This window comes from Thrips palmi, unplaced genomic scaffold (assembly GCF_012932325.1).
Source record: "Thrips palmi isolate BJ-2018 unplaced genomic scaffold, TpBJ-2018v1 HiC_scaffold_5, whole genome shotgun sequence".
Lineage (NCBI taxonomy): Eukaryota > Metazoa > Arthropoda > Insecta > Thysanoptera > Thripidae > Thrips > Thrips palmi.
This window is the reverse complement of record NW_023144632.1, coordinates 15,513,316-15,539,757: the sequence shown is the minus strand read 5'-3', so window position 1 is coordinate 15,539,757 and position 26,442 is coordinate 15,513,316. Positions and strand designations below refer to the sequence as shown.

Here is a 26,442-nt window from a genome sequence, read left to right as displayed (position 1 = left end):
ACGGTTACACTGGTTGTAACGCGTAGTACTTCTACGCTTTTCCCCAAGCGCAGTGGCTGCTACGCTTGGTGAGCCAGAAGATCGGTGAAGGCGGTTCAATCCCAGACGCGTTTTTAGCTCCAGAGTCGCTGCTAAACAGGACTCGAACCGAGCGTGTGACCCCACCAATGGATTGCTCCCAGAACGAGGAATCCATGTGCGGGGTCACACGCTCGGTTCGAGTCCTGCTTAGCGACCCTGCGGGGTGGAAACGGTTCCTGCAACGAGCTGCGCTGACGGTTCTTGTTTGCCCCTTGGCTGCAGGCCCCGGACGACCGGCCCGGGTCGCTGGGCCTGGACGACGGGCTGGACAGCGGCATGCCTGCCGCCCCCGCGCCCACGCGCCTGCCCGGCTTCCAAGAGACGTTCTGCTCCAACGACGTGGGCCTGGCCGGCAGGGGCGGCCTGTTCTACAGCAGCGCGGCCCTGGAGCTGCAGGTGCAGGTGAGCTGCGCCGCCAGCCCGCCGCCCTCGCCGTCGCCCTGCGGCCGCCCCAGGGCAGCGCGCCGTCCTGCGGGCCGTCCTGCGGGCCGTCCTGCGGGCCGTCCTGCGGGCCGTCCTGCGGGCCTCCCTGCGGGCCTCCCTGCGGGCCGGCCGGCGCGACGCGCGGCAGGGGCGGCACCCGGCGGGGCCGCGGACGCGGCGGGGCCGTGGGCCGACGACGAGCACCCGCACGCCGCCAGCGCCGCAGTCCCTCCTTCGGCCTGGGCTCGGACGACGACATGCTGCACCACATGAACATGGGCAGGCTGTCGCCCGGAGAGATTCCGCCCATGATGCGCGGCGCGTACGGAGCGCACGACAGCCGCATGTCGCCCGGGATGGCCACCGGCATGCCGAACAGGATGTCGAACGGGATGCCCAACGGCATGTCGAACGGGATGCCGAATGGTATGCACAACGGGATGCCCACCGGTATGCACCATGACATGCCGACCGGGATGACTAATCGTATGTCAAGTGGCATGTCGAATAGCATGGCAAGCGGTATGCCGAATGGTATGTCGAGTGGCATGTTAAGCGGTATGCCGAATGGCATGTCAAGCAGTATGTCGAGTGGCATGTCAAACGGTTTGCCGAATGGTATGTCAAGCGGTATGTCGAATGGCATGTCAAGCGGTTATTCGAGTGGCATGTCGAGCGGTATGCCAAATGGTATGTCAAGCGGTATGTCGAATGGTATGTCAAGCGGTATGTCGAATGGCATGTCAAGCGGTTTGACCAATGGCATCTCAAGCGGTTTTTCGAATGGCATGTCAAGCGGTATGCAGAATGACATGTCAAGCGGTATGCAGAGTGACATGTCAAGCGGTATGCAGAATGACATGTCAAGTGGTATGCCCAATGGCATGCACCATGACGTGCCGAATAGTATGTCGAGTGGTATGCCCAATGGTGCGCCGAATGGGATGTCCAATGGCGTGCACAGTAGCATGTCCGGCGGCATGTCCCCGGGCATGTCCGGCGGCGTGTCTCCGGGTATGCCGAGCGGTATGCTGGGCGGCATGTCCAGCGGGACGTCTCCGCGGTTGTCTACGCCGGGGTCGTCCAGCGGCCTGCACGGCGGCATGTCTCCGGAAGAGGGCCTCGTGGACAGGACGTCGCCGCCTAGCAACGCGCCCGCAGCCAACGACATGCCGACCGGGATGGGCGAGACCGCTTCCCCTGGGACCCCCAGCGCGCCCAGCGCGCCGCCGAACGCCGACCGACTGTCCCCCGACCCGTCGAGTACCAAGCAGCGGTCGCCTTCGGAGCCCCCCGACATGGCGGACGGACTGTCGCTCCGCCTGGGTGGCGTGTCGCCCAGGGTGAGCCCGGACGAAGCCTCGGCCGATCTGAAGTCGCCCAGCGCGGCCTTGACGCCGACGCGCCCCTCCGACGACAGCGCGGAGCCGCCATGCGTGCAGGACGAGGCGGCACCAGAGTCCCGCGAGCCCGACCTCGCCGACGGGCTGGCTGACAGGCTGGCCGACGGGCTGGCCGACGGGCTGGCCGAGACCAAAGAGACCTCCCTAGCGGACGAGATCTCCAAGGCGACCGACGACGGCATGTTCGACATGCAGTCCGGCATGCAGGCCGACATGCAGTCCGACATGCAGTCCGACATGCAGGCCGACATGCAGTCCGACATGCAGGCTGGCGTGCAGGCCGACCACCAAGACACCCAGCAACGCCAGCAGCAACAAAACGCCGAGCCCTTCGCGCAGGGAGGCCAGTCGCCGCAGCACTCGCTGGCCGACCAGTCGCCCCAGCTCTCGGGCACCTTCTCCAACGCGCAGCAGACCCAGCAGTCCCCGCAGCACTCGCCCGCCTACGCGCAGCAGCAGAGCGGCCAGCACGGCCAGCACGGCGGCGGCTTCGGCCAGCAGCAGGCCATGGCCGGCTCTGCCTTCGCGCAGCCGTCGGCCCTGCACTCACAACTGGGCCAGCAGGCCCAGCAGGCCCAGCAGGTCGGCATGGCGGGCTTCGGCCAGCAGGTGATGTACCAGCAGCGGGTGCAGCCGTACCCTGCCCGGCAGTACGGCCAGCAGCAGGTCTACGGCCAGCAGGAGTCCTGGTACCAGCAGGGCTACCAGTGGCACGGCTACCAGCAGCAGAGCTACGAGTACCAGTACCACCAGCAGCAACAGCAGCAGCTGCAGCAACAGCAGTGGGGCTGGGGCTGGAACTACCAGCGGTACGGCACCGCGGCCGCGCCGGCCTACCACCAGTACGGCTACCAGCGGCACGACTACCGCCACTACCCCAACGCGTGGCCGCGCGAGGACGTGCCTGGCTACTGACTGGGCGGCTAGTCAGTCCAATTCTAGTCTTATTGTTCCTAGTCTAATTGTTACCGTTCGTGATCCCGACACAAAAGTAGGAGACTGGGAATCGCTGCCGAGGATCGCGCACTGCTAATGCGAGTGTGCGCACGGAATTACTGTGTCGATTTTGTGCATTGCTCTGCGCGGAACTGAGCGTGCGTTTTAAAATGCACGGATTCGTACGTAGTTAAGCACGAAAATGTGCGATGTTTGCGCATGAATTCGTGCACTTCACTCACGCGTGTGCGCAATTTCGTGCAAATTCGATGCACTAAAATCACTTTGTTTACCGTGTGACAAGCTCCGGCGGCTTTGTTCTTTTCGCTGTGTAGAGACTGTAGTTTTCCAAGGGGTCAGCCCGAAGTGCGTTCGCGTCGCAAAGCGTCGGTGGCAGACGTGCTCCGCAGACCGGCTAGACCGCCAAGGCCAGGCAAGGCACACAATCTGCGGCCGCACTTCGCGATGCCCCCTCGCCGGCGGCTGTTGTGGACCATTGAGTAGGCCTCGTTTTCCGGCCTAGTTTACGTTAGAAAGTGTGAACCATACCAATCGTATTACGGATCTACTAAGTGTTGGTGCTAGCGTGTGTTTGAATCTTAGAAATTGACCGTTTGGTCACTGTTATATCATGAATTAATTGTCACTTATCTAATTTTAAAATATATGGAAATGTATTTCGTGTTAATGTTCCTGTTGAGCAGCCACACGAGTCGAAATGGTAGTGTGGGTGTTTCTGACTCTTAAGCGGGCTTAGGGGGTTGACCCAGCACTATGCCTTTTTAAGACTCAGATTCAAGATTGCACCTTAAGTCTGAAGGGTTTGGACGGTGGGTATGTGGCTTTAACGGCATGCCTTTGATATCCGTAACGTTTTCGTTCAACTGGTCTTCTACGATGCACAGTCATCGCCTTACCCTCATTAAACTTGATGAGATATTTTTAGGACTCGTTAAAGATTTACCGCTTCAAATAGGTCGTTTCCGGTCCACAGAGGTGCACGATTGCAGCTAAGTCGCTTTCAAAGTAAATTACATGTTTGTAGGGAACTTCATTATATCTGAATTTTGGTTCGGCCCTTCCGGAACTTAAAAGATAGCACGAGGGGCACAATTGCTATCGGTATTCGAATGCCAGCCGGCAAGCGTCCCTCTCTTCCAAATTATCCACCCTGATCTGAAAATCCACTCCTTGGACATTGCACTAAACTTAACTTTTAGGCCTTTGCGTAGCTAATGCAATTTGTTCGAAACCGTCCGAATATAAGTTTACCGTTGAACTCTCTGCATTATTCAAGTAACTTGTATATATTTGTTGTAGAGCGCGGCTAAAATAATTATGAGCATAGTAAATCTGTTGGAATCTTACAATTTTGGTCATTGTACAGTACCCAAGAAACGCGGCGGCTTCTACTCTGCTCCTCTTACGTCCTCTGTTTTGGACAAATTTTCTTTGGGCGGCTTTCTTCATTTATCTTAGAATTTGCCTATGAAAATGTTGCAAACTTGTCTTAAAATGCGTTTTTTGCTGAAAAGTGTATCAAGCCATGTTACTGGAAGGGCCTGGAAGATAACAATCTCGTGATGTTATTATGTTCGTCTTCGTGTGAGTCTTAGTTGTGCGTGCACGTGTAAACTATAGGAAATCTGTTCCAACTTCTCTTAAGATATTTCCCAATTTCTGTCTTATGACTCGAAGGTACCAAAATTTCGGGCAAAAGTGCGGGACCAAAACAACGACAAATTAAATCAAAAGTAAGTGTCGGTACAATTTTATCCGTTTCTGTTAATTTCGGTTTTAGCTATATGCTTTATGAGTAATTGCTATAAAATTTGAAATAGTGAACTGTTAGTTTTATCAAATGTTTTTATTTTATTTGCTACGCTTGAGTCACGTTTAAAAACATCGTTTGACAGCCACGCGCAGGGCCGCGAAAGACACTCGTTAAAGTTACATTATTCATACCTTCTTACACTCTACTGAATCGGTGATGGTTGAGGCAATGAATGTTGCGTATTTAATATTGTGCCATATTAAAACTGGTGGTGATATCACTGCTTTTAGAATGTAATCCAAACTGTTGCCATTTCTTACTAACTGTAAAGAGCAAGAACTCTACCTTGATTGTTTTGTGTTTTCATTTATACATTATTTACCTGTACTTTTGGACCATATTGATCGCACTTATTCACGGGTGTATTTCTTCAACTCAGCTTCGTTAAATCGAAAATAGAGGGGTCGATTCAACACAGTTCGCTGGCAAAATGGATTCGTTTCTAATTGTACAACGTTGTGTAATCAAGTCACGTGTTTTGACTATGATGATTCTTGCCACTAGTGCCATAGTTATTTTTTCACACAATGTTAATGATCTCATTATTTCGTTTTTCTCTACATTTCTGTTTTGTTTCTGGTGGGTTATGCCGAACCATTTGTGTTGATGACAAAGTCATATCTAGATTATGTAGGATATATTTCGTTCCAAGCGATAGGTTTTATCTAAGTAAAATAGCATAAAGGCACATTTTATTGTACAACAGATTATACCATTGTTGATTATGAGAGAATTGTGATGTTATCCTTATTTATTACTGTATAGTTTTGACGTTACTTGTTAAGGAGTGTTTTAGAGGATTCATGTGATATGAGAGTTGTTTGAAAAGGAACTACACTGTTGTCAAATTCAGCGCTGTCTTAAACTTAATTATTCAGTTTGAGCTCATTCTTTCTTTCCTTAAAAAGGATAGCATGTGTGTTCCAATGTGTGCTTAAAGCGCGAATATAACCCAGCGTAACGGCTGTTGTTGAAATGTGACTTATAAAGTTAAAATACTATCTTGACCATTATTTTTTTTAACTGTTTTGGTGATATGTTAGCCACGACGTGGCGTGCCTTAAATATATCCCTAAACATTTATCCAGTTCGTTAAAAAAAGTTGATTAAAATTTCAGTAAACAAATATATTAAAGTAGTCAATAGTCTAACTAAATGTATGTAGTATAATTTGTTTAGGCTGCCAAGATGCCCTGTTAGCTAATTTCGCTGGCGCGCTTGCTCGTCGAATCCACTTAATTACTTGTAGCCAACTATCAGTTTAATAGTGTAACGATCGTGGTGTACACGCGTACACTAACGAAAACGTCTCTTCTTAAATGAAATTAATTTATACGGCTATTGTGCACTGTTTTTCATTAAATCTTGAAAGAGTCAATTCCGAAGCAGAGTCTGCGTTACTCATGGGTTGTACCACTCAATGTTTGATATTTTCCAAAACAAAAATCATGTTTTTTTTAAAATATTGTTGGGAAATGTTCTGGTGTAAATCCTGTGGATCTCATAATCCGAGTTGGATCCGTTCAAGAAACGATTTCGTCTCCCTGGATGTCTTGGCGCTATCTTCTTTATCGTGCCAATTGATGACGAATGTCTCGTTGCCTCGCAATGGATCGAGCTTAGTTTTAGACGAAGTTGTGCAGCATGTGCGCACGACGCTCTGGTGCCAAATGTCGCAGCTCTTTTCGCTTTTTTCTCCCAATTAAGGGCTGTAATTAGAGCAGAAATCAACCAAACAAGAAATACGTTAATACGTGGCTTTAAAGTGAGCGATACGAATCAAATTCAATGTTTAGGAAATGGAAACATTGTTTCCAGCTACGTTTTGGGGTCGATTCTTAACCATTGCGCACAGATCCAAGGTATTGGGCCATTAACTGGATCCTCCAGAATCTCAATGGATCTGACGTAGTGCGGACTCGACACGAAACCCTTGTTTCTTAAGCTGTATTATCCTTATGTTGGAATCGTGTCACTGTTCCAGTTTCTTCCTTATTTCTGTGTGTGTGTCGGTGTGTGTGTGCGCGCGCGTATGCATGTGTGTCTGTATTTTTTCGCGGACGTGGTATTACGGAAGATTGTACTCCATTCTCTGTAATATTTTTTCCCAGTTGAAAGCAAACATATCCTGTTCTCTTCCTTTGTGGGTCTACTAACCGCAATGTGGACTATCATGTTTGTCGCGTATGTTTGTTCACCCGTTTCCAGGTAAATGTGTTAAACGTCTAGCGTTGCTTTGGATTGACGCTTCTCCGTAGAAAAATTCGTGCATAATGCTCTGCCGCCTTTTTAAAAAATTGATTATTGAACAGACCAGTTACTGTAAGATCCGCTTTCGGATTGCGCGAATGAGATATTCTCTATTGTTGTATACTTACATTAAAACGTATATACATATAAACATATACATATATCCTATATATTCATACTAACTAAATCTCAACAAATCCAATTTTGTGTAAAGGAATGTTTTCCGCCCCTGCTATTGTAAAGTGTTTTCAATGCGTGTGAAGTGTCGCAGTTTAGTCATCCCTCTTTAGATTTGCATGTATTCTCCAATCTGCAAACCCCATCGTGACTTACTGTAAAAAAAGGAAATATTTGTTGTTATGTAACATAACTTGAGCCATATCTAAGTGATATTACCAAAATACTACCTTATGCAAACCGAAATACAAGTTCAGAAAACACATGCAGCCTTTCTAATTATCTCATTCAACACAACGGCGTCCTTACCACACATCCTATTCACAAGTAGTGTTTACTTCAAAGTCCGAAAAGGGATTGATTGTAACTTGCAGGGTATTCTACACGGCAAAAGCAGTACCTGGGATTCCCAGGCGGCTTTCTGAAAATTGACCTTTTTTTCGAGGGCGGGTCTGGGAATTCCTGGTGATGCTTTTGCCCTGTACTTTTGTTCATGTATCGTCTCTCTGTATGTCCCCAGACTCCCCCTCACGCCCCCGTGCCCCAGCTGTTAGGAGACTCCCTGCTCGGACCCCCAGCACCCCCCGACTGGCCTCCCCTGTACTACCTCAGCAGTGAATCGCAGTCATTCCCTCCCGGCTACCCGACAGGATACCCCGACAGGACATGTAAGGCTCCCCACCTGAGCGATGACTGGAGCTTTAGTGACCGTCCCGGGAAGCGAGCCGTGGGCTACGGCATAGCGGTCCGCCGCGACCTGGTTAAGGGCGCGGTTCGTCGCCGAGGTAAGGTGTTGCACCCAAGCATCCCAGCATGCAACGGGGACCAAGTGGTGAGAGGGATGGTGAAAAGGAAGACAAGCGCACTGCTCGTAGCTGCCAGGGTCAGCGTACCCTAGGGTCACCTCAGGCTTTCGAGTATCATGTTTGGAGGACTGCATGCCCGCGGCAACACCTGGTTGACTCTGTCTTTGCCTCAGCTTGCATCAAGGCATGAAACCCATCATCCGCATGTGATATTGCATGTTGCGACGCCAACCTACGGCGGTACAGGCTTAACGCGTGGCAGGGGCGCGGTGTAACGATTTTCTCGAAACTCGCCTGAAACCGGTGAGATTTTCAAGCGTTAGAAGCAGTGTCACGGAAACTAGAAATACTCGACAAACTGAACTGAACTACACTGCAACTGGAGCATGCCTGCATGTGCGTTCACTCAAGACTGCTCGTTGAAGTGTGCATGCGGGCCGGCAAGCTCCGGGTGGAGTGGAGTGTGTTATGCACACAGTCCAGTTTGTAGAGCAGATACCGCCCCCCGCTTGCGACTGGACTCCATGTTGGTTCCAGCTGGTTCCGCTTCCAGATCGAGTTTGTTGCGGGTTCTTTCCGTCGGACATGCGGCCGTCATGTCAGCCCGGGGCGGCCCGGTGCCTGCAGGCTGCTGCGGGCACTACAACGCGCCCTCTGTGTTTCAGTGTTCCCCGCACCCCCCTGCTCCCCGCCCTACTCGCCGTTCGGCTTTTGCGACTACGGCGTCCTGGACGGCGTCCCTGTGGCCGTGCGGGCCTGCTCGCCACCCACCCCCTCCACCCCCTACCCCGAGCTCACCGAGCTGCACCCCTACATGCACCACTTGCAGTACCGAGCGCCGTCCTTCCCTGCAGGTGAGTGGTAGGCCCGGCGGCGCCCCGCGGCGCCCTGCGGCGCCCTGCCTGCGGCTTTGGTGCCGAGGCCCGCCGCCAGGGTGCAGCACTGCGCGGCACTGCGCGGCACTGCGCGGCACAGCGCGGCGCCGGCCGAAACAACGATCGGGCGAGATCGCGCCGAGGCGTGGCAGCGTGGCACCCAGTAGGGCCTCTCTAGGCGGGTAGGGCGCGGCGCCACCCGAGCGCCACCCGAGCGCCACCCGAGCGCCACCCCACGCCACCCCCAGCGACCCAGTGCTGCCAAGGGCTGCCAAGGTTGGAGCCCTTAGGGGCCCTCGGGGGAAATGCGACATCCTTCATAGAAATTGAAGCTCGGGTAACGAATTCATTGGTGCCCTTCGGACAGTCATGAAACATGGAGACCCTTCTTAGTCGCGCGCGGCAACTTGACAGGCCCTTGTCGTCAGCACCAATTTTCCAACAAGTCATTTGGTCACTCAGCAACTGAACTTATCACTAAATTGGGATATTGTAATAGCACCGCGGAATGAAAATGTTTCGTGACTGACCAAGTCGACTGAAACTTGCCGTATTCTGTTTGAAAGGCCGATTTTCTCAAGCTTTCCGCGCGAATACCCCGCGTCTAAGGGCCGCGGCGATACCCCGCGGCTGCGCATTGATCCGTCAGGCGCGAGGTGGGGCCCGTGTGTGCCAAGGGAATACAACCTAGAACACGAGCTGCGCAGTCCTTCGAGTCTACTTGCAGTCGATTATCCGCATAAAGCGCTCCATGTGACATGATGAAGTAGATCCTCCTCACAGTTTAGAGCCTCGGCCTTGAGGTGAGCTGCTGTGCACGGTAAAAACGGTACCTGGTTTTCCCAGGAAGCCAATGGTAGAGACATAGGCGATTTCCAGGAAGTTCCTGGGAAAACCAGGAACCGTTTTTACCGTGTGGTTGCATTACCAGCTTAGCAGCAGAATCGAGAAGAGATCTGGCTCCGACGATACTCCGCGCTCGAAAGCCGTACAGGCCATTCAAAATGAACTGCCCCTTGAATTTTAAAAAGTATTAAACGGTAGTTAAGGGTCATGGGCCACCTTTTTGGGAAATTGTGGAAAGGGATGAGAAGTGTTGAATGAATCTAACCGCAGGTCATATTCAGCCGGTAGTTTCGGCAGAACGCATAGGGCTGTTGCCCTAGGGGTGTGCCTGCTTGCTTCCTTGAGCAAAGGGCTGTTCGTGTGCCTGCATGCTGCCTTGTGTTCTAGACCTGGCCGACATGGAGGCGCTCATGAAGCAGGAGGACCTGGGCGACCCGGAGCAGTGCGAGCAGCAGGACACGCTGCGTCGCGTCGTGTGCACCGAGCCCGTCATCATCCAGGAGAACGACAGGATCTGCGTGGTGCGCGAGTCCGGGCCCGCCAGGACCTTCACGGCCATGTAGCGGCCACGCCAATTGGCCGTGCGACAGTATCAACTTGCAAACCAAATACGTTTTGATTTTTCGTTGTGTCGGGGACTTTTTGTTGTATTTTTTTTTTACCGGCATTTGGTTACCGTACTACAAGCATTTTCCCCCTATTAACTGTTAAGATTTCTTTATTTGTGGCTTCTGTGCAGCTACAGGCTCTATTAAATATAATTTTAGTGATGATGCTCTACTTAACTTAGTCCTTATATAAACGTTATGTATGTTGAAAAGAAAGTGTTTTATGGGCAGTTTATGTAAAAATGTTTAATTAAAATGACAAAAAAATGAGACATTATATTTTACATGTGGTTGTTCTGTTATTTGATCCTGGTTTGATGGCCTATGTAAACTAATTGCGCCAAGTGCAATCAACTGAAATTCAAATTCATGACTTACTTTCATTTGGTTCAGGAAAGGGGCATGTGATAACTTGCCTACCTCTCCAGCCCGGCGGCGTCGGCTCCAATTCTACCATTTTGCGATTGAAACAGACTTCTAATGGCCTCGAGGTCCAAAAGTGTTGGGAGCAAAAAAGAAAGCTAGAAACTTAATAAAATTTCAACAAATATTTTGGAGATTTATTCATTTTATAAACTATTGAGTACTTTCCAATCAATAGACACATTTATACTCTACATCAGTACATACTCAAAACATTGTGTTGTTAATATCAATACATTGATGCAGTTTACAGCAAATGTTACAATTAATATTGAAGTTCATAAAACACAGCCAACAGTTTTGGCAAAACCATGTAACTTGCTCAAAGGTCTATAATGCCAAGACCCAGGCAAGGAATGATAATATGATCAGCAAGAGAAAAAAAAAGGTAGACAATACAGTGGTAGCAATCAATGTCATTTCTGAGGATAACATTAAATCCAACCCCCAAGTGCTCTGGTAGATCGGGATTTTCACAGCTAAACAGAAAAAATTAGCATGACAAATAAGGAAAAATGTGTGATAAGATAACACTCATTTCCTGACAAGCAGCTCTTCTACAGATATCTTCTAGTGCGGAAGCTATTTTAAGAGCTTGAGATTTTCAGGTAGTGAATATGTTGCAAACAGTAAGATGCTATCTTTGGCACTGATGAATATGAATAAATTTTTTTAAAGTTTTCTACACGATTTTGCCTGATTTAATGTGTTGTGATATTGATATGAATGGAGATAAGACAAAAATTCTGGGAAAACTTCTCTATGCTTCCTATAACCGTATACACTCCAGGTAAAGGAGGTATCTGGACGAAATCAAGAATAGGGATAGGTACTTTATCACTATGGCCATATTTCAAAATCTTACAACACAATGTACATGAATCACATCACGTCTAATACGCATATCACATTGAAAATTTACAGAAGTAAGCAGTCAACCTAAACTTATGTTACTGCATCTCTAAAACTAACTGTATGCCTCTGTCAAATAAAAACAAATCACATTTGTCAATTTAGCTGAAATTAGTACAACAGATAACAAGAGAGTGTATACACATAAATACATAAATTACAAAATATACAATAATATTTCACATTTATACCTATAAAGGTACAAGACACCTAAAATAAACAAGAAATCTAAGATAGATATCTACTATTTTACCAACAGGCATAACACAAGTTTTGTGTCAGCAAAGGTCAAAAAGATTCTGAACTACAGAAAGAAACCAATTGAATAATGGTACAAGGAAGAACAGAATGCAGGCAGGCAATAGTAACGCACACGAGTAGTCTACTCGCCGAACGCGAACATGTTTGATATCTATCAAGATTTCCTGTATATAAGAGAAAAGCTACCTAAGCTGGATGCCATGCACTGACTTGTGTGTCCTAGGCAGACGAAATTCGACAGGGTCGAGGACGAGACTAGACTGCTGACTGCGCGCGCACCGCGAGTCACTGCGCGGCCCTCTGCAGGGACTTGCTCTGCTTGGCGCGCTGCTCCCACTCCTCGCGCCGCTGCTGGATGCGCTTGAACTTGGGCACGGCGCTGTTGGCGTCCTCCGCCGCGACGTCCGCCTCCGCCTCCGCGGCGACCACGGCGGGCGTGCTCGCGACCACGGGGACGCCGGCCGGCGGCTTGGTCTCTGCGGGCAGCGTCCACCGCGCCGACATCTTGGCCACGACGCTGGACGGCGCCACCGCGGCCACCGTCTTCTCGGTCTTCTCGGCGCCGTTGTTCAGAATATTGTTGTTATTGTTGTGGTTATTGTTGTTTGCGGCGCCACCGTTGGACAGCGCGTTGTCCGGCTTGCGCACCCTCAGCCGGTTGCTGTTGTTGTCCTTGATGATGAGCTCGAGGGCCGCTGCGGGCTTGGCGGGCTTGGTCGGTTTCTCCCCCAAAGGCGCCGGCCGGGGCGGCTGCTCCTGCGACGGCTGCGGCACCGAACGCTGGAAGCGCGCGCCCGCTGCCACCGTCACCGCCCTCTCCTCCTTCGGGGACGTCTTCGGCGACGACTTCGGCGACGTCGACGGCGACTCGGAGCTCTCGTTCTCCTTGTCGCTGTCGCGGTTGGCGCGCTGCTGCGGCGGCGAGGCCTGCGGCGGCTCAACGACGGGGACCTGGAGCAAAGGAGACACACGTGAGGCAGAGCCAATGGACGGCGGCGCTCAGTCCAGTCACTCCGCCCGACTGGACTGCCTTTCCTTCCCTCCCCAAACGCTGCTTTTGAATCTGGCACAGCGCAAGAGCCTGGGCTGGGCTGCCTCTCGGATGCAGCGCGGCTTACTTCGCGGCCGGGTGGGCAGGCCTGCTCGCTAGGCGCTTGCCTGGGCTGATCATGGGAGGGGTAAAAATGGGACACACTGTTTCTGGTTGATTCGACTCAAGAAAAAGAGTGTCCCATTTTCATCCCCTGCCGGTGGATCGGTCTCCCTAGCAGTACAGTAACCTACTTATGGTGGCCACTGACTATACTCGCCGGGGGGCGACCACGGTTCGCTTGCTCCTCGCGCGCGGTGCGAACCCTTCAAAGGACCCAACCCACGAGGAAGATTCCTCATCACTGCTTACCCCCACCCCCCACCATTTGAACCTAGCAAGCTTCGTACTTACGCTCGAGTCCCTCGGCAGCGGCGTTGGCAGCGGCGGCAGACTCAGCTCGCCCTCCGAGTCGCGCACCTTGAGGGAGCGCCGCGCGAAGACCTTCATGAGCTCGGGGGTGTCGTCGCGGGCCTTGTCCTGGCCGAGGGCCTCGCGGGGCAGCGACTTCCTGCGCAGCACCACGCCGTCGAGCACCGGGCTGACGGACGAGTCCCTGCTCTTGTCTTTCTCCTCCGTGCTGGACTGCAGCGAGTCGCGCGACGCCGTCCTCCTGCCGACGCCGGCCGGCGCGGCGTCCTCTGGGCCCTGCTCGCCCGCCTTCTTCAGGTCCTTCTTCTCGACGATGATGACGTTGTTGTTGTCCTCGGACAGGCAGAGCGGCCGCTTGGCCGGTGGCGGTTGGGTCTGCGGCTTGCGGCCCAGGGCTTGGGGCTGGAGCACGGCGGCCGGGTTACACGGCCGGGGCGGCACGGTGGCGACGGACCGCACCTTGGGCGGCGACGCGGACAGCGGCGAGGTCGGCGGCGAGCCCGCCAAGTCGTCCTTACTCGCCGAGCGCTTGGAGCGCAGGCCGAGCAGGGACGCCGGCAGCGACGCCTCCACCATCACCTCCTCCACGGCCCACGGGTCCAGCGAGCCGATGCTGCCGCGACTGCCGCGCTCCGGAGAGGTAGCCGTCGACAGCACCACGTTGACGGCGGGCTTGCTGTCCACGCGGTTCAGCTGCACGCGCATGAACTCGGGCACCTTGGCCTTGGCGCCGGCGGGCTGCTCCACTCGATCCGCGGCGAGCGGCATGGGCGGCAGACTCTTCCGCTGCAGGGCTTGCAGTGTGGGCACGGTGGGCACGGTCGGCCGCAGCAGGGCGGCCAGCCTCTCTCCGCTGTTTCGCTCTGCCGGCAGATCCCATTTCTCAGTCTTGTCAGTCTTCTCCGGTCCGTCGGCCGTTCTGTCGGCCGGTTCGTCCGCGGGTCTGTCGCCCAGTTTGTCTGCTGCTTTGTCCGCTTCGACGGGGCCGTCCGCGTCCGTCGGGCTGTCTGCGCGGCTGTCCGCCGAGCTGGCCGTCAGGGAGGACGCCGCCGGACTAGGTAGGTTGACAAGCGTGACGGCGGGGGCGCCGCTACGGGGTGGTTGCGTGCTGGCGGGGGTGGGAGTGGCGGGGGTGGAGGTGGCGGGGGCCGAGGCGGGGTGAGACACGCATGCGACGGTGACACAGTGCGGCTCCTCCGTGGACGACGTTAACGCCGTGGGCGTAGCGGCGCAGGCGGCGGCCGCGGCGGCCAAAGCGGGCAGCGCGACGGGCTCTGCAACTCGCTGCGTGATGCTCACTCCGGCCGAGCCCAGCGGGATGGTGACTTGGTGCATGCCCGTGATGCTGTCGCTGGACGCCGCCTTGGGCAGCAGCGGCGGCGGCGGCGGCGACGCCAAGCTCTCGATAGACGACGACTTACCCTTGGCGCCGATGGCCTGCCTGGGGGCGCTGCTGGTGGAGGCGCTCAAGGCCTCGCTGCTGGGGGCCCGGGGCCGCGGGGTCGCCTCTTGCTGCTGCTGGTGCGCAGCGGGCAGGACGGGGGCCGGTGCGGCAGAAGGTGCGGGGACTGGGGTTGCTTTCTGGATGCAGGAGGGCTCTAGTGAGTCCGGTGCGCCCGAGAACGTCTCTCCCTCCGACGCCGTGAGGGACACGGCGCCCGCCTCCTCGTCCAAGTTCCTGGGCGCCTCCTTCTCCTTGGCTGGGCCGAAGCCCTGACCGGCGGGGAGGCTGGGTGGCTGCTGGGGCTGCGAGTCCGAGGACGGTCCTCGCCGCAAGCGCACGGCGTCCTCGCCCGACGCCGAGTCCTTGGCCGCCTCGTCGGCGACCATGGCGACGCGCTGCTGGAACGCCGACAAGCCGGGGATGCGCGACGAGGACGACGAGGACGCGCGCAGCTTGCCCTCCCTCTCTCTCTCCTGCTCGAACTGGCTCCTCGCCTCGGGGGTCTTCTCGATCAGCTCCACCACCTTGGTCTCCCCCGCCGGCCACAGCGGCGGCGGCGGTGAGGTGGAGTACGAGACCTGCATGCGGCCGGGCGGGGGCGGCAGCACGGCGGGCTCCAGCACGGCGGGCTGCAGCATGACGGGGACGGGCACGCCGTCCAGGGGCGTGGTGGTGCGCGCGGCGGTGGCGTCGTCCTTCAAGTCCTCGAGGCGCGCGTCGGCGTGCAGCCCGCTGGGTGGCAGGGTCATGGGCTCGCGTCGCTGGCGGGCGCGCGCATTGGCGCCGCTCAGGAAGTGCGTGGTGAGGCCGCCGGGCGGCACGGCGGGCTGCTGCGCGGCCTCGTCGGCCACGTAGCGGCCCTTCTCGTCCAGCCGCCGCGTCGGCAGGCTGCAGGGCGCGGCGTGCGCGGCGTGCGCGTCGTCCTCCTTGGCCGCGTACACGCTGTAGTACGCCGAGGCCGCGGGGCCGGCGGACGGCGGCAGCACGGGGGCGGGCGGCTGCTCCGTGGCGCGTTCGCCCTTCTTCTTCTTGCCGGAGCGCCGCGACAGCAGGCGGCTGAAGAAGGACAGGTCCTTGGACAGGTCCTTGGACAGGTCCTTGGCCTTGCCGTCGAGCTGGTCGTGGCGGTCGTGTTCGTGGCGGTCCAGCTGGTCCGAGGAGCCGCTGCGCCGCGCCCCGACCGCGCCGTGCTGCTCGTGGTCCTGGCGGCTCGCTGCGCTCGACCGGCTGCGGGTCACCGTCACCACGCCCGGCGCCTTGGGGCCGAGGCCGGGGCCGTGCGCCAGGCCCGGCATGGCGAAGGGCGGCCCGCGCTGCAGGGCTGCGCCGGGGGGAAGAGACGCAGACTTTAGCTGGTGGCCCGCCAGGCTGGTGTGGCCCGGCTGGCCCGCCAGGCCGGGGGCGGCGAGCGTGCGGGGGGCGGGCGTGGGGGCCTGCGTGGGGGCGGCGGCATCGTCAGCGAGCGCTAGAAGCAAAGCAGCCAAGGCGCGTGCAAAGCGTCACAATCACAGTCACACACACATAGACAACAACGCTACGTGGCAGGTGCACTGGGCACTCGGGAGGAGTTAGGGCTCTCGCTGGTGTAGGTGCATGATGCAGGCCCTGCAGGGCATGTTGCCATTCCTGCTCGCATTTCAGGGCCGCTTTCCGACACCAGGGTGAGTTCAAATTCAAATGTGCAACAAAATCGCGGAACTGTTTTTTTTCTGACTGTGTAAAAGTAGCGGGGCACGGCAAAACACAGCGAGTGATAACAGGGGTGCTCTTCATGCCGGCTTCAGTGCGAGGCGAAAAGTGCACCGGAAAAACGTTATACTTGAATTTAAGTTTAAGTTATGCTAAACCCTAAAATATCACATCTTTACTTGTTTGAAGTATGATACGGTAAGACTAAAAATAAATTATGGTTATTCCAAAAATATGTATGCTTGACGGAAGCATAGCGATTCTGCCCATACTCCAATATAGTATAAATTATACTTAGACTTGCTATGCCTGAAACAAGCAAGTTATGCTCGCGTGAAGTCTACTATACTTGAAACTAGCATAAAGGTATGCTTGAGTGCCGCACCGAGTGACCGCCTCCCCCCACCCCTAAGAGATGGGTGGTGGGGGAGGCGGCAGGACAGACGCAGCGACGCACACCCGCATCAGCACATGTTTCGTCCCCGACGATCGTTCTTCATCGCGCGCAGGTAGCGCAACTGGCAAGGCGACGGCACCCTGTGCGGGTGGCCCGGGTTCAAGTCCCGGTCAAGCCCGACGAATTTCGGTCGGGGATGTAGCCATGTGACAAGGCACACAGTTCGACTACCATGAGGGGTCGAAATAGGGAGTGGGGAAAGGCATTGTAGGCTAGGAGACGCACGTGAGTGTAAGCTGCAAAAATTTTTAAATATCTCGTGGAAACAAGTATAGAAATACTCAAAACAAGAATAGTATAAAATAAGGATATTTTATACTAGCTTTGAGTATAATATTCTTGGCGCTATTGTAAGGATATTTTATACTAGAATCAATTGTAAAAGTGTTGATTCAAGTCTAACGTTTTTTCGGTGTGAGGCTTCAAACACAAAGTGCGTGATCGGTCGTCGAAAGGAGAGAAGGAAATGCGTTCAAGACGTTCTAGTGCGGCGTTATGTCATGGCGTTATGTCGTAGCAAATCCAATGAGCAGTCTCATCAAATTGTGTTACGAAACTTAGTTACTCGCGTCGTACAAGCTCGGAATGAAAACGAAGTTGTCAGAGATGAAAATAAACATGCTCAGGAGGTAAAAACACAAGCCGACAGGCGGTCTTGGGTCTAGGGCTATTATAGAAAGATAAAAGTCATTTTTATTCCAGAGTCACAAGCTCCCAATGAGTACCTAGTCGACTCGAAGGGTCCGGCAGTCGGTCCGGCAGCTCGGGGCTCATGCTGCGGGCGCTGGGCTCCTCGTTGAGCTCCGGGGTGGCGGGCAGGGCGGGCGCGGAGAGCTGCAACCAGAGACAGCCATGAGTCACCTCACACAGGCGGTGGGTGGGATTCTAACTCGGCTCTTTGATAAAACTTGATGGTACCGTATGATGGTACCAATGGATTGCACTTCCGATTCAAAGCCCAGAAGACCAGTGGACGCGGCCAAAATTCTCGACGCGTTTTGAGCTCCGGAGTCGCTAAACAGGACTCGAACCGAACGTGTGACCCCACCAATGGATTACTCGTTCGGAGAGCAATCTGTTGGTGGGGTCACACGTTCGGTCGAGTCCTGTTTAGCGACTCAAAAAAATTTGGCCGCCTCCAGTCCTCTAGACCAGTGTGGGGGCCGGAGGGCTAGGACTGTCCCTCCTCTCCACACTGCCTACCTGTTGAATCCTCTTTCTCCTCGGCGCTCCGTGGGTCCGCTTGGGCTTGACGGCCATCTTGTGCCTCGCGGCGCTGTGGCTCAGGGGGGTCGTGTTGACGGCCAGCTCCAGGTCTGCGGACAGCAAAGCCAGCGTCAGTAGTGTCAGAGCGCACACTGGGAAATCGGAAGTGGAACTGTACGCTTCAGCCAAGCATACACTCACACTTGAAGATTGTCCCACTTGGATTAAAGCATAGACAAGGAATCCCCCATGAATTTAGCCATAGCGGGATGAGCGGACGTGCCTGTGACGCTTGATTCCAAGTGCAAACTACGCACGCTTGAAAAGGGAAAGTAATGTCATCCAAAGCACTATTTTGTTCGTTGTGCCAAAGAGGCCCGAGAGACTTACCGCCGTCAGCAGAGGCGCTCCTCTTGTCCTGCAGGGACAGCTTGGAGGAATGCCGCGAGGAGCTCTGGCCGCACGAGTCCTGGGGAACGGACATTTCACGAACACACTTAGCAGTGGCCACGACAGGCGCGGCGAGGCGCGGATCCAGAGAGGGGCAGGGCGATGGGGGCGTCACACACTGGGCCAGAGGACCGGTGGTGGTGGCGACCAAAACTCTACATGCAAGACGCGTCTTGAGCTCTATAGTCGCTAAATGGGACTCGAACCAAACGTGTGGCCCCACCAATGGACTCCTCGTTCGGAGAGCAATCCATTGTTGGGGTCGCTCGTTTGGTTCGAGTCCAATTTAGAGACTCTGGAGCTCAAAACGCTTCAAGAATTTGGCCGCGTCAACCGGTCTTCTGGCCCACTGTGCGTCATAAGAACCCCCTTCTCCTGAATCCTTCTCAGGATCCATTCTTGGGCCACAAAGGGGTTGGCCTTTCACGGGGCACCAAGGAAGTCCGTCTTCCAAACGCAGCTCCGCCAGGTCGACGCACCAACCCCCGAACACTCACCTCGTCGAGGTCGGAGCTGCCCATGCTGAGGAGAGAGCCATCGCTGCAGGTGCTCTGGTCCTGCAACAGAGAGGGCGGCGCCGGTTCGGTGAGTGCGACAAGGGTGGATGCTGCAGGGACGCGAGGCCGCCGCGCCGTTCGGGTCGCCTGCATAATTGCGTCGCACGCTGCATCTGACAGCGGCGGGCCGACAGCGGGCCGACACCTTGCTGACGCCTGGCTGGCACGCCGACACCAGGCCGGCACACGCCGTTTCACTTGCATAAATCACGAAAAGAGGGAGGGGGGGGGACGCTATGCCCCGGCCGTTTATCCGGCGACTCTCCTCTTCCACTTTCCACTTCCCCTGTTTGTCCGGCCGGACGGCCAAATGCAGCACTGCAGCCCGCCGGCCGGCACACTGATTCCGAGAGCCGCTTTCCTCGCTCCGTCTCTCTCGCACTCATGGGGCGTCCCGCACGGGTGCGAGAGAGACAGAGCGATCAGTCTGCCGCGGGCAGGCCGGCCGGCGGGGGGAAAGGGCACGGTTCATAATTACACGTCCTTGTCGGGCGGAGCGCGGAGCGAGAAAGCCCTCCGATGGCCTCAGAGCGATCGCCCCGCAGCCCCGCAGCCAGCCGCTCTGTCTCTCTCGCACTCGCGGGGCGTCCCGCAGGGCCCGCAGAGCCCGCAGGGGTGCGAGAGAGACAGAGCGACAGGCCGTCGCGCACAGGTCGAGAACGGCGGATTGAGTGCGAAGTTGGCTGTGAGTTCAATTCTGAAACCCCCAAGACCCCTCCCTTTGGGGACTAGACTAGACAGCCGCCTAGAAGGAAGGCAAATTGTGACACAATCCACCTGGAAGTAGGCAAAAAGCATGGCTTGACTGCTAGACACCTCTCGCGCTTTTTTTTTTTTTCAAAGTTTCTGCGCACGCCACTGACCGCGTGCTGGACGACATGCCGCACCGCGTCGGCCACTAGGAGGGCCGCTGGGAACCGGGACGTCGGCGTCGAGGAGGGGGGAAGGGGGGCTCACGCCGCCTTTGTCTCGCGTTGTTGTTGTTGTTGTGCTTTGCATATTTACGACGCCGTGTTGCGGATTCGAATCGGTTTCTGTTCTCCGCCACTCGGCCGGGCCGGGCCGGGTCGGCCACGCGTTTAAACGTTCCCGCCGCTCCGCTTTGAACGCGGTGCGGCCGGGCGGCCTGCGAAGCCGAAAGCCGAAGCCAAAAGGCTGGAAGGCGAAGGCCCGAGCCGAAGCCAGCTCACGAGGAACGAGGATGGTGACGCAAGCGCGACGCGCGAACGGCGAGCAAAGCGCCGCTAATGCAACCGGGCTAATGCGCCGAGCGGCAAGCGCGGCAAGCGCGGCAAGCGCCTCCTGGAGCGAGACGCTTCTTGCTTCTTGCGCGGACGGACCGAACGGGGTGAACTGCAGACTGCTATCGAGAGTAAGTCGTTTTCGTCGCTCTGTCTCTCTCGCACTCGTCGGCGTCCCCGTGTACGTGCGAGAGAGACTGCAGAGCGACGAACACGCCTCTCGGAGTCAGGCTGCGGGGCGCTAGGCGCTAACCCCGCGCTGCGCGGCGCCACGGACGGATGACACAGGCACAGTCGTATGGAGGAAGCTGGAGCGGCGGAGCACAGCCGTTCCCACGACAAAGAAGACAACGACGCACTCACGCCGGCAAAGTCGTCTCGAAAACGCAACGTGCGTCGCCACACGTCATCGTCGCACTTTGCGTCACCTCCGTGTTTCCTTTTCCCTCGAAACAACAAACGCGTCACACACACACACACACACACACACACACACACACACACGCACACACACACACACACACACACACACACACACACACAAAAGCAAACACTCACAAAGGTACGCACGTGGGGTTGCTATTGCCCCCCCCACACACACACACACAACCACGCTCACACACACACACACACGCACACACACAAATTTGAATAGAGAGCCACGGCCTGCTGCATCGTAATTGGCGCTAGTTGATTCGCGCGAAACGCACACACTGCCGTGCGTCGGCCCCGTTCGGTGGCGTTCGGCAACCTCGCTGGCCGAAACGGTGTCCTTGTGGCGCTGCTGCTTACTGAGATGAGCAGATCCTTGGTGGCGGGCGGCGACGTCCCCATGCCGGGCAGCGGGCCGTGCAGGCCGTGCAGGTGCAGGCCGCCGAAGGGGCCCGACCCGAAGGGCGACCGGCAGCCCTCCCTGACGTGCAGGGCGCCGTCGTCGCCGGCCTCCTCTTCGGCCGTGCCGGCGGCCACCATGGCGACGGTCAGCGGCGGCGTGGCGGCATGCGCCGGTGGAGGCGGAGGGGCAGGGACGTCCCGCGAGGACGGCGTCGTCGGCTCGCAGCACTCGGGGCCGGGCAAGGGGCGCTGCGAGGCAGCCAGCACACTGTTTCCGAGAGTCGCTCTCGTCGCCCAATCTCTCTCGCACTAAAGGGGCACTCAAGGGGCGAGAGAGACAGAGCGCAAGTGGTGCTCGGAATGAGCCTGCAGCCAGTGTGCGCCCCGTCCGTCCACTATGCGATGCGATGCGATGCGGCCTGTCTGACTGTCCTCCTGTCTGCGATTTGCACCTGGCCTCGTTGATTGCACCTTTGTGGTCCTTCCCGCCTGGAATTGCCTTTCAATTACCGCGCCCGGCTGCCGGTGCACTGTCGGTGCACTGCCGGTGCACTGCCAGAGCAATTAGGGGGCGACAACGAAACGGGTAGCACTTTTATGTGGCGAGACACGGACACGCCAGTGCAGTGTGAGCGAGGCTGCCGTGGGCGTGGCCCGCGCGGCGTGGGGCGTGGGAGGGCAGGGCGTGCATAGACGGGCCGCTTTCTCTCTCTCTCTCTCCGCGCCAAAGCGGCCAAGGCGTGCACTGGGTGTTCTCTTGTTCTCGCGAAAACGTGCCCGAACGCTGATAGAAAATAGCGAGACTCGCCGCGCCACTCGGCGCCACGCCGGCCGTTTTCCACGGCGCGGGGCGTGGCGGGGTGGGGCGGGGTGGGGCGCGGCGGGGACGCCTTCGGTCCACAAAGAGGGGCCCCATCATGGCGACAACGTCTGTCCTCCTAGTTTCTGCCCGGTGACGAACTCCATCTTGGCACGGGCGACTGGTCAGCAACTTCGAGACAACCTCGCCATTTCACGTCTGCCTGCCACTAAGAGTGGGGCAGGTCGCTTAGGGTTGCCACCCCGATGTCCTGACCCGGTCGACTGGGGTTGCCACCATGGTGCCCAGTCGGCTAGGGTTGCCACCATGGTGCCCGGTCGCCTAGGGTTGCCACCATGGTGCCCACTCGGCTAGGGTTGCCACCATGGTGCCCAGTCGGCTAGGGTTGCCACCATGGTGCCCGGTCGCCTAGGGTTGCCACCATGGTGCCCGGTCGCCTAGGGTTGCCACCATGGTGCCCGGTCGCCTAGGGTTGCCATCAAGTTGCCCCGCCCGCGCCCACCGCCTCGAGCCCGACGAGGCGTTCCACTTGGCGACGCACGGCGACGATGACAGACGACTGTCGTGACCGCCGCGACCCGGGAGACACCGCGAGGCAGGCCGCCGCGGGCCTGACCTTTACCGCGCCCGGACTCACGTAGGGATGGGCAGGGATTGAGCGCGCAGGAGTTGTCGTCCGGACCTTGGCACCGACCTCGGCCACACTGTGAAACGAGTGTGGAGAACTCCACACTGGAGGTGTGGAATTTGCAGCCTCCGCACTTTGGAAGCGCAGAGTTTGCTGTCTCCACACTTCACGTGTGGAGTTCGCCAGGTTTCCTCTGTGCCTAGAGATAGAGGTTCAGTAAGGTCCTCCACACTTCAAGCGTGGAGACGGCAAACTCCACTCGTCCAAGTGTGGAGTTCAGCACACTCCGTTTCACTGTTCAGGCCAGGACTTCAGCCAGGACCTCCGCCAGGCCTCGGTCACGTTCTGGAAGTGGCACACCGGAGACAAAAGATCCCCGTGCGCGTGGCTCGTTTGGCGCGCGAAAAGAAGCGACGCGCCGCGTCAACGGAACAGTGTAGCAGTGTCCTGGCGGAGGCCTGGCGGAGTCCGCCCCCCAATCCGCACGCTTTGTGCAAAACCAGTTTCGGGCCGCGGGTATTAAGGGACGCGGGGGGAGAGGGAAGGGGAATTCCTCAGGCAGGCCTCACCATAGCGCAGCGCAAGCTACACTCTCTGAGACTTTTTTTTTCAACATTGTAATCGCACTGGCGCTTGACCCAAGCACAAATTTACTCAGATGCATTTTGCGTCTGCATGTATAGAGCCAGACGCGGATCCAGGGGGCTGGCGATGGGGGCGTCACACAGTGGGTCAGAAGAACGGTGCAGGCGGCCAAAATTCTAGACGAGTGAGCTCCAGAGTCGCTAAACGGGACTCGAACCGAACGTGTGACCCCCACCAATGGATTGCCCTCCGAACGAGGAATCCGTTGGTGGGGTCACACGATGGGTTCGAGTCCTGTTTAGCGACTCTTGAGGTTCGCGTCCAGAATTTCGGCCGCCGCCACCGGTTTTCTGGCCCACTGTGCGTGTTGGCGGAAGGACGAGGCGGCCGAGGCGCACCCACTCAGGCTCGGCCCGATAAGCGGGGCGATTGACTGACTCGCGGCGAAGATGACGTCACTCGCCGGCCTCAAGGCGCCTCAAGGCCTCAAGCCAAACGCGTTCGATTCCAACCGACTCATCGAATCGAGGACTCGAACCGAGGATACACTGGCTGGATAGCACCAATGGACGGTCCGTCTAGCGGGCGTCAATTGGTGCCATCGCGTGTCTTTGACTCGCACCCCACACTGCCAAACCAAGAGCGGAGAACTCCGCACTTACTGGTGCGAAGCAATTCTCCACACTTGGAGTTTGCAGTCCACTGCAAGTGCAGAGTAGCTCACAGAGCCCCTCGGCGTGGTGCACACGTGGAAGTCCACACCTGAAGTGCATGGAGACTCTGCACTTCTTCCAAGTGCATTCGAGGTCGGTGGGGATCGCAACGCCCGCGGAGCTGTCCGCCGAAAGCGGCGAAGCGGCGACCTTCTGGCTGCTGCTGCCGCGAGGGACGCGATAAGCCGCCCAACGGGACCTGCAAGTACGGCATGGGCCGCGCGCTGCCGAGCGGCCTGGCCGGGCCGGGCCGCCTCGTTTTGGACGTGTAAACCGGGCCAGCCGGGCCACCAGGCCGATTCCGAGGGGCGTTTTCGCCGCTCGTCTCTCTCCCACTCACGGGGCGTTCCGTGAAGGTGCGAGAGAGACAGAGTGACTCTCAGACAGGGCTGGGACAGATACTTTATATTTTTACCTAGGTACAGATACAGATACTGGATCAAAAAAGTACCTAGGTACAGTTACAGGTACTTGATCGAGCTCAGTACCTAGGTACAGTTACAGGTACTTTGGCAAAATACCTAGGTACTTTTCAGGTACTTTCAGATATTTTGATATTTCAACACATCCGCCCAGTAACGCAACCAAAACAAACCTCGCGCGACTTTTTCGTCCCTTTAAACTTTCTTGCGTCAATGACCCTTTTCATGCCAACGTGTGTGCTGTTTACAACCCCGATTCGTCACGCCGCATCGTCGGCGGCTCCAGGGACCATCCTTGACCTCGCTCCTATAATGGGATGGTTCCGGTAACGCATTTTAGGGACAAACCCTATGATCCCTGCTGAGATGTGTCCATTGTTTCATGGTGCAAGTCCTCTGCGTTCACCTTGGCAGTGCGTGCGGTGACCAGACCTGCCACATGGAGCCCGGAGGAGGCACATAAAAAGGGGAGGGAGCCGAATATCTGTTTCTTCCCCGAAAACAGGCAGTCCTCTGAGTGTCTCTCTTTATCCCCGCACTGTTGTGAGCGCATCTCATTACCCGTCTTTCCCTACATTCGCGCCCAAAAGTACCTGTAAAAGTACCTGCAGTTCTAGGTAAAGTTACTGTCCAAAATGTACCTAGGTACAGGTACAGTTACAATTGTGACTTGAGTACCTAGGTACAGTTATAGGTACCAAAAAAGTACCTAGGTACAGTACCTAGGTACTTTTTACCTAGGTATTTCCCAGCCCTGCTCTCAGACAGTGGGCCGGCAGCTCCGCGTGACCCTCCTCTCCTCCGACTCGACAGCCTTTCCCAGCTCGGGGAAATGCTTCGTAAAGATTCGCGATAGCGGCGCAGCCCTCGTCGAGTGAAACGTGTGTTTTAGGCACACTGCAAAAACGCGGAATCGGAAACACGCGACAGACGCCCCCACTATCGGCACCGGACTGGTGGGACGGGGACGGGTCTCGGCGTGTGCCGCGACGGGTTTTCGATCTGCCCTGCAGTGTACAAGGCCCGCTGAGATAGTATACGATTTGCCAAACTAAAAAATACGATCGAGAGGACTTCAGTCGATTGGCCAATTAGGCACCAAGACAAGGGCTTTCTGCCACGCGTTCAACCACGCCAGACCACGGCACTGTCAAACCAAGTGTGGACAACACACACTTGGTTTGACAGTGCGATCACGTGACTCAACTCTCAGCGACCCACTGCAAACAGTGCCGGCACCTAATCTGATCGTCTTTCCCAGTGGAGTGTGAGCCGCGGCTGCGAGACGGCGCGGGGCGGCATAGAGAGGTGAGCGAAAAACACGACAATCTAACGCAAGAACACAAGCAGACGAAAGCGGGTCAGAGGGAGGAGGTGCTATTTGGAAGGTTCACGCCCACGGCACGGCACGGCGCGGCGACCGGCCTGGCCGAGCTGGCAGCCGCCAAATGAGGCTCCAGCGTGTCGCGGCTCCACCCAGCCGCTCCAGCAACGAGACCTGCTGCAACGCCAGCCTCGCGCAGCGCACAGTGTGGCGACGGAAGGCCTGCCGGGCGGACACTCCGCTCGGAGCGCTGCAGTCCGCGAACCGAACACATGCATGGCGATGAAGGGGCAACCAACTCCATGGGGCAACCCGCCGAGGCCACATGCGGACGGCAGAGCCCTGACACACTGTGGGGCCAAGCGTGGGCAACTCCACACTGGAGACTGCGAAAGTCCACGCCTCCGAGCGTGGAGGATTACTCCTCCCCAGGAAGTGTGAAGTACTCCCCACTGCGTTTGACAGTGCGGTATGTCCGCCCCGCAGGTCGCGGCCCGCTACACTGCGAGTCTGTCCGCGCCACTGCAGTGCACTGCCGGCCTACCTGCAGCGCCTCGTGCAGCGCCAGTGTGTCCGCGAGCGAGGCGGGGTCCTCGTCCTCGCCGAGCATGGCGTCGGTGCCGCGCGCCGCGCCGTCAGAGCCGCGCCGTCAGAGCCGCGCAGGCTCACTGAGTCGGCCGAGGCGCCACAGGCTATCAATACACGAAAAGCCACTCCCTTATCGGCCTATTGGGGCAGTCTCCGACGGACCCCGACGGTCCCCGAAGATCTCCGA

General features: G+C 56.6%; 2 protein-coding genes across 2 annotated transcripts in view; one reads left to right on the top strand and one right to left on the bottom strand.

Moving 5' to 3' along the window:
• LOC117651007 overlaps window positions 1–10,523 on the top strand; it is a 51,838-nt gene extending 41,315 nt beyond the window's left edge. Inside the window, exons 10-13 of the mRNA XM_034394705.1 lie at window positions 304–483; window positions 7,625–7,889; window positions 8,576–8,764; window positions 10,019–10,523. Of these exons, the coding sequence (XP_034250596.1) occupies window positions 304–483; window positions 7,625–7,889; window positions 8,576–8,764; window positions 10,019–10,194 (810 nt within the window). The 3' untranslated portion in view covers window positions 10,195–10,523. The remainder of the gene's footprint in view (window positions 1–303; window positions 484–7,624; window positions 7,890–8,575; window positions 8,765–10,018) is intronic.
• Window positions 10,524–10,768: 245 nt separating this feature from the next.
• LOC117651005 (proline-rich protein 36-like) lies at window positions 10,769–15,540 on the bottom strand. The gene is made up of 2 exons (XM_034394694.1): window positions 13,280–15,540; window positions 10,769–12,786 (listed from the first exon to the last, which is right to left on the bottom strand). The coding sequence occupies exons 1-2, from the start codon at window positions 15,488–15,490 to the stop codon at window positions 12,121–12,123; spliced, it is 2,877 nt and encodes a 958-aa protein (XP_034250585.1). The 5' UTR covers window positions 15,491–15,540; the 3' UTR covers window positions 10,769–12,120.
• Window positions 15,541–26,442: the final 10,902 nt, after the last annotated feature.